Source organism: Furipterus horrens, unplaced genomic scaffold (assembly GCF_987537825.1).
Source record: "Furipterus horrens unplaced genomic scaffold, mFurHor1.1.pri manual_scaffold_4, whole genome shotgun sequence".
Lineage (NCBI taxonomy): Eukaryota > Metazoa > Chordata > Mammalia > Chiroptera > Furipteridae > Furipterus > Furipterus horrens.
The window spans coordinates 1,959,636-1,973,944 of NW_028327174.1; the positions used below are offsets into that span (position 1 = coordinate 1,959,636).

Below are 14,309 nucleotides of genomic sequence, written 5' to 3' on the forward strand. Positions count from 1 at the left end.
GCCCCCCACATCCCTCAGATCCCAGTCTCGGTGCGTCCTGAGTGGCGGCTCCGGGCGTCCGGGGCTGAAGGAGGCGGCGAGCGCCTGCGGGTGCGGGGGACGGGCCCCCACCAACGGCCCACCAGGAGGCTGCAGCCCCCTGAAAGCCCCCTGTGGGGCGAATGCCTTCCCCGTGTGCTCCCTCCATCGCTTTGGTCCTTCCTGCTCTGTTTCTTTAGAACAGTAGGTGAGCAGTACAGCTCTTAGGAACTTTTAAAACACTTATTTGAATGCACACTGTCCCCCCGTTTTCCGTGAGGAAACTGTTACTTCAGCTCGGGGGCTGCCCTCTTCCTGTGTCTGTCTCTAGTGCAGGTGTGCAGAGGGGTCTTGTCCTCGCCGGCAGCCTGGGGCTGAGTCCAGGAGACGCTGCGCGTGGGCAGCCTCGGGGAGCTGAGTGTGGGCAGCGGGCTTGCCCCCTGCCCTCCCATCTGCGGCGCGTCCCGTCCGCAGTGACAGGGACTGTCCGCTCTCATGTGAGCCCTGCACCTCTGTCCCCTGTTGGATCAGGGTCTCACAGCAGGGGATCCCTCCTCCTAGAAAGTCCATTCAGGACGGTTCTTATACCCGATGAGCCTCCCACACGTGGCCGACAGGTAGGCTAAGCTCACAGGGCTGCCCCGCACGCTGGACTCCGAGCCCAGAGATCCTGGGCTGCCCCCCGCGGCCGGGAGCCGTGTCCAGCCAGGTGCTCCGTCTGGATTGGAAGGAATTCACAACTGGGCTGTCCTTCCCCGTCCTTCTTCTGGGCTTTTCTGCAGGCATGTAGACATGTGTGTACACGTGTACCCGTGTGTGCATGTGCACGTGTGTCCATGTGTCTGCACATGTGTGTGACCATGACGGCCCTGGGCCCGAGGCCCCCCGCTTCCCCTCCCACACTCAGCACGGGGACCAGCCTCCCCCCTCACCTGGTGCCAGGCTGCACGGGAACACATGGCTGCCGTCCTGGGACAGACGGTCGCTCCACGTGCTCCGGCCTCCACAGTTGGGAAGTTCCTCCCAGGGCTCGCCCTGGTCCTCCATTGTCACCCCTTCCTCATTGAGCTGCGCCCATGGCCTTCCACTCCCTGGGGTGCTGGGACCTCTCGTCCTGTCCAGTGTGGAGTGGACTTCATTGCCAACCAGTGAGGCTGCGCTAGGATCGGAGCTGGGCGTGGTAAGGAGGGCCTTGCAGAGCGTCCACTCCGATCTCACTCCTTTCGGCAGGGAGACAGGCCCAGAGCCTGAGCACTGGGTCCCCAGGGCCACTTATCACCCGGGTGCTACAACCCCCATGGGTCCCAGTCCTGTCGCCCCTGTGGGCCACCCACCTGGGGACACTTCCAAGTGGCAGGGGCGGAGGGAGGGGACGGAGGCGCTGCCCAGCGTCCCCTGAGAGCTCCCTGCAGGCAGATCATTAGGACAGAGCCCCAAGGGGCAGGCCAGGGCCGGGGGGCTCCTGCTCGTCTGCGTGTCCCTCACCTGCGCCCCTGCTCGGGAGCAGCTTCAGACACGCATGAGACCGAGCGGAAGGTCTGCATGCATCCGGGATCATTGCAGCCGCTGTTTTTCCCTCATTAACTTGTCATTTCCTGCGTTCACTGTGCAGCCCGAGGCCAGCTCTTGGCAGGGACGGCTCTGCCCGGGGACGGTATTTTTCTTTGCGGTCGTTTCACCGATGGAACAAATTAAATCGGCTGTTTTTGGTGCAGGTGATGGATTGGAGCCTGCACGTTGTCATTTGGCAGCAGGGTCTCGTAGGAAAAAAGTACGTTCTCAGTAGGAACAACCTCCAAAGCCACAAACTCCCATATTGTTTGAATAATTACGTTATGGGTGGCTAATCCAAAAATCAAGGTTTTTTGCTCGGGGCAGTGGCCAGCACCTCCCAGTGCAAGGCTGGGTGGCAAGAGTGGAGGCAGATGGCACGGGGGGTGGGGGGTGGGGGGGTGAGATCTGCCAGGCCCGAGCGGCCACCCAGAAGGCCGCCCCAGGGCAGTTCCCAGGGGCTGGTCAGCCTGGCGCTCCGTGGACGGCAGGCCTCCCGCAGGCCCATGCGCTCTGTGGGGCGGCCTCTGTGGCAGCCAGACAAGCGGCGTGCGTGCTGCAGCCTGGACCACTTAGGTGATTGCTTCCCGGCGCCCCGCGTCCGCCTGCATTGTCAAGGGGGATAACCTGGCTATTGTTGGCTGCTCCTAAATCCAGCGACAGGCTCAAGGCGGCAAGCAGGGACTGCCGCAGTCCCGGGTCTGTCCTGCAGGTATCGCCTTTGTGTGCAGACACGTGTCACTCTTCTTCTGCGCTACCGGCTTCGGGCGTTGTTGGCCAGGACAGGGACAAGCGAGCAAGGGAAGTGGATGCGCTGACTCCCACGTCTGTGGAAGCGAAGCAGACACGGGGCACAAAGATGAAAAACTGCCTCCTCCAGTGACTGTCGATTGAGACTGAAGCCGAGACACGTTCTTAGTAGCGTTTTCTTTATGATCAGTTAAACTGTGGTCTGTTTGCACCACGATTTCTTCCTCGGTCCATGGGGTATTTAAGAAGCACTGGTATGTTTTTGAGTTGGCGAACAGGTCCGTTTTCTAGTGAGCTGTTTGGTTCTGCTGGTAGCAGAAGGCAGGTCAGAGGCCGCCCGCTGTGGGACTTCGGTGTCGGGACCGGTTCCGACATGCTCCGCAGCCCAGCAGGCTGTCACTTTTGTGACCGTCCCCCCACGGCAGAGAAGAGGCGAGCTCACAGCTGTTCTGTGCGCATCAGGCGGTGAGGTGTGCTCACCGTGACCCTCGGAGCTTCTGTGTCTTCACTGATTTTCGTTTGTTTTTTTGTTTTAATTTGTTTTGCTGTCTTCTCAGTTCCTGAGAGAGGGGAGTTAAAAATCTGCAACCTTGACACCCTGGCCAGGCCAGGTGGCTTCGCGGTTGGAGGCTGGAGTGTCGTCCCATGCACCAAAAGGTTGCCGGTTCGATCCCCGGTCAGGGCACATGCCTAGGTTTCGGGTTTGACCCCCAGTAGGGGTGCATATGGGGGGCCGCCTGTCAATGTCTCCCCCACCCCACCCCCGCCACCAAATCACTAAACATATCCTCAGTGGGGGTGAAAAAGAACATCTCCAGCCTTGACTGTGGGTTGGTCTCCAGGTCTGTCCATTTTTGCTGTGTAGGTTTTGAGGCTGTGTTACTAGGTCGTACACACTTAGAATTGTTTTCCTGGGAAGTTGACTGTTATCATTATGCAAACCCTCTTCATCTCTGGTGATTAATTTTGCTACTTGGTCTCGTGTTGCTGTAGCTCCACCAGCTTGCCTCTGGTTGGTGTTTACAGGATGTATCTGTTTCTGTCCCTTTACTCTCACATGGCTGAATCCTCACGGTTCTGCTGTGTCTCCGGTGAGCAAGGCGTCAGTAGTTCTGGGCTTGTCTTCTTTTCTTGTGTTTGCAAGTTTATTGGGTCATTTTGACGCAGTCATGACAGCAGCATGATATGTCTCCCCTTTTAGCAAACTCATATCACACGTCATAAATTTTGAGACTCTGGGATCACTGTCCCGGATTCTGCCGCAGATGGCACGCTAACGTGGCCGTTTTCCTCCAAAGGACGGCGAAAATGACGTTGAGAACAGCCGTCTCTGAGGAACAGTTTGTTTTGTTTTTTCACTCTGTCTCGGTTGAAGTTATATTTAAACACGAGGTTAATGACAATGTGATTTTCTGACCTTTCTCACATGTATTTAAACGTGGTAGCTTGAATTTAATCTCACAAAATGCGATATTTACCTCTTAAAATTAGACTGTGCTGGTCCCCTGCTCCTACTTGCTTGTAAGTTCTGAGGGTCCGGTTATTCTTCTCAAGTCCGGGTCCCACTGTGTTCCTGCTTCTCTCGGTTTCCAGGCCCATGGCTGCGTCCCTGGGTACTCGGTCATCCTTGACAGAGTGCTGGGCACCGTATTGGAGAAGCAGAGAGAAGTGGGAGCTGTCGCTGCCTCTCACGTCTGCTCTGACAGGCACCCCCACCCTGTGCGGGCTCCGCCATCCAGGCCCTGTCCACCCGGGCCCCTGGCCCCCGGGGCTCCGCCCAGCTTACAGCCTCGGCCGCGTCTTCCAGGCCCGCTGGCGGCCATGGGGGCCCTCAGCCCAGCCCCTCTCTGCCGCTTTCTGTTTCCGCCCTGGTGGGGGCTCTGCTGCGACCCTGCGGTACCTCGGGTCACTCGCTCTGGGTCTCCACACAGATGGGCTCCATATTTGTCTAATTTCCCAGGCGTTCTGGGGAGGAGGTGGGTCCCAGCCACCTGGTCCTTCCTTAGGGAAAGCGTGATCTCAGCCTTAGCCCAGCTACGCGTCCTTAAAATGTGACTGTCCCCGGCCAGTTCTGGGGCTGGTTTCTGTCCTTCCGCTCCTGCACGCGAACACGGTGTTGACTCTTGTCTCCTAAAGGGAAACATCTACTTCCAAAACACGAGCCAGTGGCCCCCTGGCCCTGTGGCTGTCCCCAACTCCTAAGTCTAATGAGCGTCCTCGTCCCACGCCTCCGTCAGCGTCTGACACCGCTGACCCCGCAGAGAGGCGTGCGCTGCTGAAGGGCGTCACGGGCGACGAGGAAGGAGACGCGGCCCGCCTGCGGCCCGTCCCTGGCTCCGGGCCCGCAGTCACTCTGCCTGCCCGGCTCCCGCCCCCCAGATCCTCAACAACCACGTCCAGTTCGAGGTGTCCCACGGCCCCTCGGACGTGGCATCCATGAGGCTGTCCAGGTCGCGCGTGACCGACGGGGAGTGGCACCACCTGTTGGTAGAGCTGAAGAGCGCCAAAGAGGGCAAAGACATCAAGTACCTGGCGGTCGTGACCTTGGACTATGGCGTGGACCAGGTGAGTGGGCGCCTGCACCCGCTTTGGAAAAGACCCCTTCGTCGGGTCTGAGGGAAGACTGAGTAAGCCTTCCATGGACCGGCACCCACCAGAGCCCTTGCAGATTTGGGGTGCACGTGCTGAGCCCCCCTGGGTTTGGGTCTCACATTCTGCCTTGTGCGGAGGTCTCTGGCATCGGCCCCTCACCCCCTTTCTAGATGGTCAGCTCCCAGGGTCAGGACCGGACTTCACCTGGTGTCCCCTCCTGCGCCGATGGTGCCTCCAACAGGGGTTTCTTTTAGTAAAGGGTCTCGAGTAACAATCATGTGCTCAACACTGGGTCTTCGGGTGCAGAGATTAATAGCACACGGGCTGCTGCCCTCAGAGTGGACGATGCATGCAGGTGGGTGAGCACAGAGACCCAGTCCCAGAGGGGCACCCAAGAGAGGCCCCCATCCCAGATGGGCACGTGGGACCCCAGGCCGGGTGCACTCGGAGAGCGCTTGCTGACCTCGTGAATCTCCGTGGTTGCAGCCGGGTAGCTAGAGGCATGTCCTGCAGGACGCCACACCCTAAGGGCGATGTCAGCGGCCTCAGGGTCCATGCTTGTCTCACCCCTGGTTCTAGGACAGACCGCTGACCTCGCCCACAGGCACGCCTTCCTGGGCCCGGGGTCTGGCGCCCCCGCGGCGGACGTATTTCCCACTCCTGCCGTCCTCCTCGTTCACCAAGCTCTTTCTCCCCCAGTGGCTGGTTATGGAGGTGGGAGGGTTGCCCCCGTCCCCCGAGCTGACCCTCTTGGCTGGCCGGGGGCGCAGACGTGTGTCCTGCGACCCGGTCCCCACGCCTTGCCCGCCACGCACAGACAGCCGCGTCCGCCACCGAGAGGGCTGAGCCCGGCCCTCTGTTGCAGGCCCGCGTGGCCTCCGACTGTGGGGCGCTCGCCACAGCGGCTGCGCTGCAGCCTTTGAGCATATTCTCTGCGGCCAGAAGATGTTTCCAATGGTGGATGTCGCCGCTCTTCTTACAGGGCACAGTGCAGATCGGGAACCAGCTCCCGGGCTTGAAGATGAGGAGCGTCGTGGTGGGGGGGGTGTCTGAAGACAAGGTCTCGGTGCGCCGCGGGTTCCGGGGCTGCATGCAGGTAGGAAGGGGCGCGAGCCCCTCACGCTGGCCTGGGGCTGTGGGCACCGCACCTGGCGCCACTGGGCAACCGGGTTTTCGGCAAACTGGTGCTTCGTGGAACAGCCAGCCCACCCTGAGCAAGTCCGGTTTCCCCCCAGTCTCCCCCGAAAGCCCCTGCCCCTGCCCTGGGCGGCCCCGCACTCTTTGTGGCACGGCCAGAAGTGGCCCCTCGCTGCCTCTGCCGGCCCCACCTGTCCACCTCGCCTGCACGGGTCCCACATTTGTCCCCTTGTCCAGGTGTTCTGGCAGCTGTTCACGGAGTAGCCCAGCACGCGGCCCCCGCTCACGGGCCCCTGGGCCCCCACAGCAAGGAAGTGAACTACGTCCCTGCTGTCCCCGCCCCCACCCCGCCCCAGCCTGTTCCCTGAGCCCCTCCTCCGCTCTCCGCTGTGCCCCGGGATGCCCTCCCGTGAGTGGCCAAGCCCACCGCCCTTCACAGTCGTACCTTCCGTGACCCTCCTGTATTTTTTCTCAGGACGGTCACGTGGGATTGCTGGGATGTGCAAGCTTTCTGTCTTCGTTTCGGGGGCCGTCTCCCGCGTGGGATACAGCCTGGTGGAGGCAGGGGGGCCTCATTCCGCCATTGCCCGACCTTTCTGCCCCCCTCCTCCCAGTTGTCCCGTGTCGTAGAGGAATGAGGGGTTGCTTTAGAAACAAAGGACCAGAAAGAATTGGGGTTCCTTAAGCCCCTGGGGACCTATCGGGGTTCCTCCAGCCCCAAGGCCCCAGGACTGAGTCCGGCTGCCCTTTCCTAACGCAGGGAGTGAGAATGGGGGAGACCTCCACCAACATCGCCATGCTGAACATGGACGACGCCCTCAAGGTCAGGGTGAAGGATGGCTGTGACGTGGGGGACCCCTGCGCCTCCAGCCCCTGCCCTCTGCACAGCCAGTGCCATGACACCTGGGACGGCTATGTCTGCGTCTGCGACAAAGGTGAGCCCCGACCCTGCCAGCCCAGCCGAGGGCGACGCCTGTGGGTGTGAGTGCGCTGAGGGACGCTGATCAGGGCGTCAGCTCCCCATCAGCTCTCTGGGGGTCTCCGAGCCCTGGGCTGAGGCTGGGAATGAAGGCGTGGCCTCCTCGGCTGTGTGTGTCTTCACTCGGGCAGGGGGACCCTCCGGGCTTTGTCCTCAGGGCCCGTGATGAGATGAGGGAAAGAATTTGGGGAGAGTCCACATTCTGAACAGGTGTACACGCAGCGTTTGCCTCTGGATTTTGAGGTGCTGTGGTCATGCTCAGCTGGCACCCCCTTTCACGCATCCTGGGGTGGCTGGGCCCCCCTGCCCCCTGTTTCCCACCCTCCTGGGCATCCAGGAAGCCCTCCTGTCTGTCTGTCCAAGCCTGACCCACTGGATGCTCGTGTCCCCCGTGACTCTGCCGGGTGGTCTGGAACGCTGAGTCTGGGGTGGGGACATCGGCCAAGGCATCTCACGGAGGGTCTGGCTCTGGAGGGGGCCCGCCGTGCCCGCGGCAGCTCTGGGACAGCAGTAAGGCTGGCCTGTCCCCACAGGGTACTTTGGAAGGAAGTGTGTGGACGTCTGTCACCTGAACCCCTGCGAGCACACGGCGGCCTGCGTGCGCAGCCCGGGCGCCCCACGTGGCTACGAGTGCCAGTGCGGGTCCCGCCACCACGGGCAGTACTGCGAGAGCAAGTAAGGGGCCCCGCGTCGCTGCTGCCTCGTGGCCGTGCAGGTGCCGCCCTGGTGTGGCGTCTCCTCTGTCACCTACCCACCCCAAAATACAGATACCCGTGGGGGAAGGACCTACTTTTCCCTCAAATTCAGCATGAAATAAATGAGAGTCTGACTGGGTGTCCCAGACTCACTCAGAAGCCTACAAACAACTCACTTACCTGGAGCCTGCCGGGCTTGGAGCAGGCGGGCACCGCAACACGGGAGGGTGCGTGTCATCACGTGACACGCTGTGTTGTCACGTCTGACGCGCATGTTAAGTCCTGGGTCGTCGGTCAGCAAGCCCAGAGCCTGTGAATTATTTTCCCCCAGCTGGGTGCCTGGCTCCCCCCTGGCTGTGTGGTCCTCGGCCAGTGCCGGCCATTTGGGTGTGGAGCCAGGTGGGCACCTGCAGCTCTGCCTGGCAGGGTCGTCTCACTCTGCTCTTTGTCACTCAGGGACCGTAGTGTGTGCTGTAACCCTGCCCATGAGTGAGATGCAGCTGTGCCCTCGGGCTCCTGGTTTCACGCGGGGACAGACACCCTTATGGATGGCAGGGAGATGGGGGCAGGGAGGCCTGAGGAGCGGGCGTTTCAGGGGCAAAGCAGCAGGTCAGGGCCAGGGGGCACTTGGGAGGCAGGCAGGCCTGGAAGGGACCTGCCTTGCACGTGGGGACAGAGCTCAGCTCTGCAGGGGCCACAAGGCCAGGGGTCTGGGTCTCAGAGGCCCCGGCTCCCTTGTGGAGCGAGGGTGGAGCAGGCAGGAGCCAGAGGCAGGGAGACTAGCCCGGAGACTGTGGAGCGTCCCCGAGGGCACTCAGGGCTGAGGGCGGTGAGAGACGGGGTCCACCAAGGCCCTGGGGTCCCCACACAGGAAGTGCAGAGCTGTAAATACAGGACTGGAGCCTGGGCCTGGGAGCTCTGCCCCGGTTATTTCCATGGCCCTGCTGTGTACACAGTCGGCACTTAATAATTGCTCGTCAGGTGAGAGAGAGTATGAGGTGGACAGGTAGGTGGATGGAGTGCCACTAGCCAGGGTAGGAAGCACAGGGTGGCACTTGATTTTGAGGAGCCCGAGGGATATTGGCAGGGTGATGTCACACAGGTAGGCAGGTCTGCAAGTGATGCTCAAGTGAGCCATCAGGTCAGGAGCAGGGGGAGGGTGACAGCGACAGGTGGCAGCCAGCACCTGGGAGGTAGGCCTTTAACATCACCCTCACCTGAGGGTCTGCCGGCGCAGGCGGGGCTGGGCGGGTGTGGAGATCCTGAGCCCACCAGGTCCAGCCTGTGGAGCCGAGGCGCATGGCACATCCATGGGGCCTATCTGTGCTCTGAGCCTCCGTGGGGCCGTGGCCAGCGTCTGTCCCTGGGGCCTGGGGACCCAGGATACTGCAGAGCCCTTGGTGCGCGTCCTTGAGCTGACAGACGCCCAGGTCCCAGGATCTGGACTCTGTGCTCTGTGTGGGGCTGGGGTCAGTTGTCACTGAGCCCCCGTGAGCCAGGCGTCATGGGTGGGTGCTGGGGCACAGTCATTGTGGTCACATCATGCTAATAGCAAGCCAGGCACGGAGTTCTCACCAGCGCCTCCCGGGTAGAAGAAACAAGTAAGCAAATTATTTAAAAATAACAGTTCTGTAACTACAACCTTTACAGATGGGGGTCCCTCAAGGCTGGGCTTAGGACACAAAATTCTAAGACCCCTAAGCGCTGGGGCAAGCGGCGGGGGGGGGGACTGAGGCCCTTGGTGGGGGGGGAGGTGCCCAGGACCAGGCCAGCCAAGGCTCAGGCCTCCAACAGCCGTCCTCTGGCTCCGAGGACAGTGATACACACCTCCCCACCTTCCTCCCTATCTTCCCAACAGGGTCGACCTTCCGTGTCCCAAAGGCTGGTGGGGGAACCCCGTGTGCGGGCCCTGCCACTGTGCTGTCAGCAAAGGCTTCGATCCCGACTGCAACAAGACCAGCGGGCAGTGCCAGTGCAAGGTGAGGCCCACGCAGGTGGCCCGCCCGCACCTCGGTGATGGGAGTGGAGGGTTTGCACCGCCCCCCCCCGCCGCCACCCCGAGATGCTGAGTACTGCCGGGCGGGTTTTCACCTGTGACCTGGTTTGGACCGTGGAAACTAAGAGTCCTCAGCCCCACACCCGGTGGGTAACAGCAAACCGAACACTTTCTGCGGTGGTTCATCTTGGGCACCAACCTAGGTTCTCCCAGTTAGCCATTGCCCTGGTCTTTTAGCCAGCCAGCATACAGTGACAGCCAAAATGTCAAATGTGAGGAGCCTCAAGCACACCCCCCCTCAGGTGTCTTGACTCCTGTGTGTATGAGGGTGGCAGCCTTCAACCTTGTGCCTGAGCGCAAAGCCCCGCCCCTGCCTCCTGTCTGAGCAAGAAGCCCCGCCCCTCCATCTGTCTGAGCGCGAAGCCCCGCCCCACGGCCTGTCTGCACAAAGCCCCGCCCCACCTCCTGTCTACACAAAGCCCCGCCCCACCGCCTGTCTACATGAAGCCCCGCCCCACCTCCTGTCTGAGCAAGAAGCCCCGCCCCACCTCCTGTCTGTGCACAAAGCCCCGCCCCACCGCCTGTCTGCACAAAGCCCCGCCCCACCGCCTGTCTGTGCACAAAGCCCCGCCCCACCTCCTGTCTGTGCACAAAGCCCCGCCCCGCCGCCTGTCTGCACAAAGCCCCGCCCCACCTCCTGTCTACACAAAGCCCCGCCCCACCGCCTGTCTACATGAAGCCCCGCCCCACCTCCTGTCTGAGCAAGAAGCCCCGCCCCACCTCCTGTCTGTGCATAAAGCCCCGCCCACCGCCTGTCTGTGCACAAAGCCCCGCCCCACCGCCTGTCTGTGCACAAAGCCCCGCCCCGCCGCCTGTCTGCACAAAGCCACGCCCCGCCGCCTGTCTGCACAAAGCCCCGCCCACCGCCTGTCTGTGCACAAAGCCCCGCCCCACCGTCTGTCTGTGCAAAAAGCCCCGCCCACCGTCTGTCTGTGCACAAAGCCCCGCCCCGCCGCCTGTCTGAGCGGCTGCAGTGTTCTCACCCGGAAGCCGGTGAGACCCGGTGCCCTCAGCTATGGGAACGTGTCACGCACCGTCAGTGTCCTGCTGGCGGCTGCTGTTGAGCTGCTGGGACAGAGTCCAAAGCGAAGGTCAGCTGGTGACAGCAGCCGCTTGGCGAGCGCCACGCACCGTCACGCGGATGCGCTTGCACCCAGGACGGGAACTGCTGTCGCGGGGCGCCCCGCCCCTCCCGTGCTCCGACACCCGCCTGTGCCCCGCAAGGCTCCTGACACGTGCCTTGCCTCCTTAAATTAAGCTTAAATAAAAAATCACGACAGCTGTGGGGATCAGGACCGGGCGCGTGTGGCATATGGGGGCCGCAGGACCAGGACTCATGGGGAGCGTACTTGGGGAAATGTGCCTAGAATTCTTCGTCTCGTAAAAAGCTACAGGACATGCAGCAGGGACGGTGACGGCCACCTCCCCTCCCAGGGTGACTGCTAACGCCTGCATGCCCCTCCCAGGCACCAGCGCGCACACGGCCGGGGCCCCGTGCGGACAGGTCCGTGTCCCTGCCTGACACGGAGGCCACGACCCTGGCGCGAGTCTGCCCCGGTCACAGCCCAGTTCTCAGTGGGGACTGGCTTGAGGGACCAGGCAGGGGCGGTGCGGCCCGGGAGTGCTGGTGCTGGGCGTCAACCCAGGACTTCCCGAATGTGCCGCCCATGCCCTTGACCTTCACCCTGCCCCTGCCCAGTGCTAGACGTCCAAGCAGCTTCTAATTTCTCACCGTTTCACGAGAAAATGCTTCAGGGGCCACTCTCGTGCGCGCCCGAATCTCCATTTGATCTGGTCCTTGTTAGGATGAGCATGTAGTGGCCACAAAAATAGTGCTAGGTAACGAGAGCGGCCGCTTCCCTGCAGAGCTCAGGGCCCGTGGGGCGTGGCGCAGGGAGCGTGGGCGCAGCGATGCCCGCGGGCGCCGGGACCTGGGCGTGGCTCGGGCGCCCCGCAGCCGCCCCACCGGATGCTGGAGTCCCACGTGCTGCCCTGGTGTTTGTAGGAGAACCACTACCAGCCCCAGGACCAGGACGCCTGTCTGCCCTGTGACTGCTTCCCCTACGGCTCCCACAGCCGCGCCTGCGCCATGGACACCGGGCAGTGCGCCTGCAAGCCCGGCGTCATCGGCCGCCAGTGCAACCGGTGCGACAACCCTTTCGCCGAAGTCACCACGCTTGGCTGTGAAGGTCTGCGTTGCCCCTTGACCCCTTTGAGGTCATGTCACTGGGACGGGCTGCTGGGCACATGCGTGCCTGTGTGTGTGTGTCCCTCTGGGGTTCGGGGGACCCTCAGCAGCCTTAGGATCTGAGTGTGCAACATTTGGCCTCTATGAACCTGGCCCATCATCACGCCCCCACCCACCCTGGGCGGAAGGTGCAAGGGGTCCGTTTTGTTGGGGGCAGAGAGCTCTGCACACGCTGGGCTAGCTGAGCCTGGCTGAGGGCTTTCCTTCCTCTGTCCCCCAGTCATCTACAGCGGGTGTCCCAGAGCATTTGAAGCTGGCATCTGGTGGCCGCAGACCAAGTTTGGGCAGCCGGCCTCAGTGCCGTGCCCCAAGGGATCCGTGGGTAAGTGCCATGGCCTTTGGCGTCTGCTCCTGGCAGGGCAGGGGGGCGGCTTGTGGTTTGCAGGAGAGCCAGCAGAACTCACCTCCCATGTTGAAAAGCCTTGTTTTTCCGTGGCTGGTGTGGCTCAGTGGATTGAGCACCGGCCTGCAAACCTGTGGGTTGCTGGTTCAATCCTCAGGTAGGGCACATGCCTGGGTTGGAGGCCAGGTCCCTGGTTGGGGGTGTGCAAGAGGCAACTGATCGCTGTTTCCCTCCCTCCCTTATTTTCTCTCTAAAAATAAATAAATAAAATCTTTAAGAAAAAGAGGAACCTCATTTAGCCAAAGTGTTGGGGGGAGAATAAGAAACTTTTTCCTTAACAGTAAATGAGAAAACTAGGAGGGGCACAGCGGCCGAGCACAGCACAGTGGCCGGAGACGCGTGAGCTGTTCCTCTGCTCAGTGTGGGGGTTCTCTCTGAAAGATGGGGTGGGAGCCGCATCTGCCCTTGAGGGAAAGCGCACAGCTCATGGTGTGGCCAGCCTGGGGGGCCTGTGGATTTTGTTGCTACTCGGCAGGCGCTTGAGTTGGTTCCCTGCTTCATGGACTTGCTCTGATGTTTGCTCCTTGGGTCTGGCTGCTTGTGGACGGCAGGCAGCTTTAGCCGCGGCCCTGGGCGTGAGACAAGAACGCTGGTGCTGGCTCCGTGGCCGTGGCCCCTGCCCGGCCCTGGACCAGCCAGGGGTACGCCTCTCCCCTGGGGCTCAGGCCTCTGCTGAATGAATACACAGGGCTTGAGTCCGTCTGGACAAACACGTGGTAATTAGCAATTAGAATGTCAGGTTCCGCAAGTGTGCCCTGTCTCCCCCAGGAACCGCGGTTCGGCACTGCAGCGGGGAGAAGGGCTGGCGGCCTCCCGAGCTCTTCAACTGCACCACGGCCTCGTTCATGCAGCTCAAAGCCATGGTAGGGGCGGGCGTGGGGGCGGGGCCACCGGGGCAGGGGGGCTCAGACAGCCGGGACCCTGCAGCCAGACACCGGCGTGGCTCGGGCCTGTCCCCTCCTTCCCCGTGAGGACCCAGCTCTGCGTCTGGTTCTGCAAACTCCGAGCCCTGGGATCAAGTCCCGGGGTCAAGCCCTGGGCTCAAGCGCTGTCACGTCCCCTGCCGTCCCCTTACCCTCCCCTCAGTGACTCCTACGCTCTCACCTCCTCCACCTCTGTTTTTCCAAGTGCCTTTTGGCCCAGCAGATCCTCCTTTCTCCTACCACAGTTACCAGCCAGAGCCCATTGTGGGATTTTTTTTGCGGGATTTCTTAAGTTCTTTCCTGACGAGGCAATTTCCACCAGAAAGGTGTAGATTTCTGAACAGGGAGGCCCCCAAGCCAACCACACAGTAGGTGCGCAGACGTCGCGTCTGCTCCCTTGTTCCAGAATGAGAAGCTGAGCCGGAACGAGACAAGGCTGGACGGCCCCGGGGCCCTGCGGCTGGCCAAGGCGCTGCGGAACGCCACGCAGCACGCGGGCGCGCTCTTCGGCCAGGACGTGCGCACAGCCTACCAGCTGCTGGCCCGCCTCCTGCAGCGTGAGAGCCACCGGCAGGGCTTCGAGCTGGCGGCTACACGGGACGCCGACTTCCATGAGGTAGGGGGGCGCGGACACCCTGCCCCTCAGCAGCCCCGCGTGGGCAGGAGGGGTGGTGAGCTCCAGCAGGGGTCCTGCAGGGGCTCAGGGACAGCTGCCATTCACGCTCAGGGGACGACCGCCGTTCACGCTCGGCCTTGCAAGATCTTTGTACCCAGCATCCTGCTGGAGAAACTTCCCTTTTCAAATGTGAGCCCAGCCCAGTTCCGTGACCAGCGAAACTGATCACAGACGTTAGAGCATTTCAGGAAGGGCACAGGCGGGTCCCTGTCATGGGGCTGGTAGCCCGATGGCCGCTGTCAGCTGACCGTTCGGTACAGGCCAGACGCTGCTCTGTACGG

General features: G+C 62.0%; 1 protein-coding gene across 1 annotated transcript in view; it reads left to right on the plus strand.

Annotated features, from left to right (window-relative positions):
• Positions 1-14,309, plus strand: part of CELSR1 (cadherin EGF LAG seven-pass G-type receptor 1) — a 112,719-nt gene that overhangs the window by 76,596 nt on the left and 21,814 nt on the right. Inside the window, exons 10-18 of the mRNA XM_090272255.1 lie at positions 4,699-4,884; positions 5,894-6,007; positions 6,809-6,983; positions 7,561-7,702; positions 9,581-9,701; positions 11,784-11,967; positions 12,247-12,348; positions 13,198-13,292; positions 13,759-13,968. Of these exons, the coding sequence (XP_090128381.1) occupies positions 4,699-4,884; positions 5,894-6,007; positions 6,809-6,983; positions 7,561-7,702; positions 9,581-9,701; positions 11,784-11,967; positions 12,247-12,348; positions 13,198-13,292; positions 13,759-13,968 (1,329 nt within the window). The remainder of the gene's footprint in view (positions 1-4,698; positions 4,885-5,893; positions 6,008-6,808; positions 6,984-7,560; positions 7,703-9,580; positions 9,702-11,783; positions 11,968-12,246; positions 12,349-13,197; positions 13,293-13,758; positions 13,969-14,309) is intronic.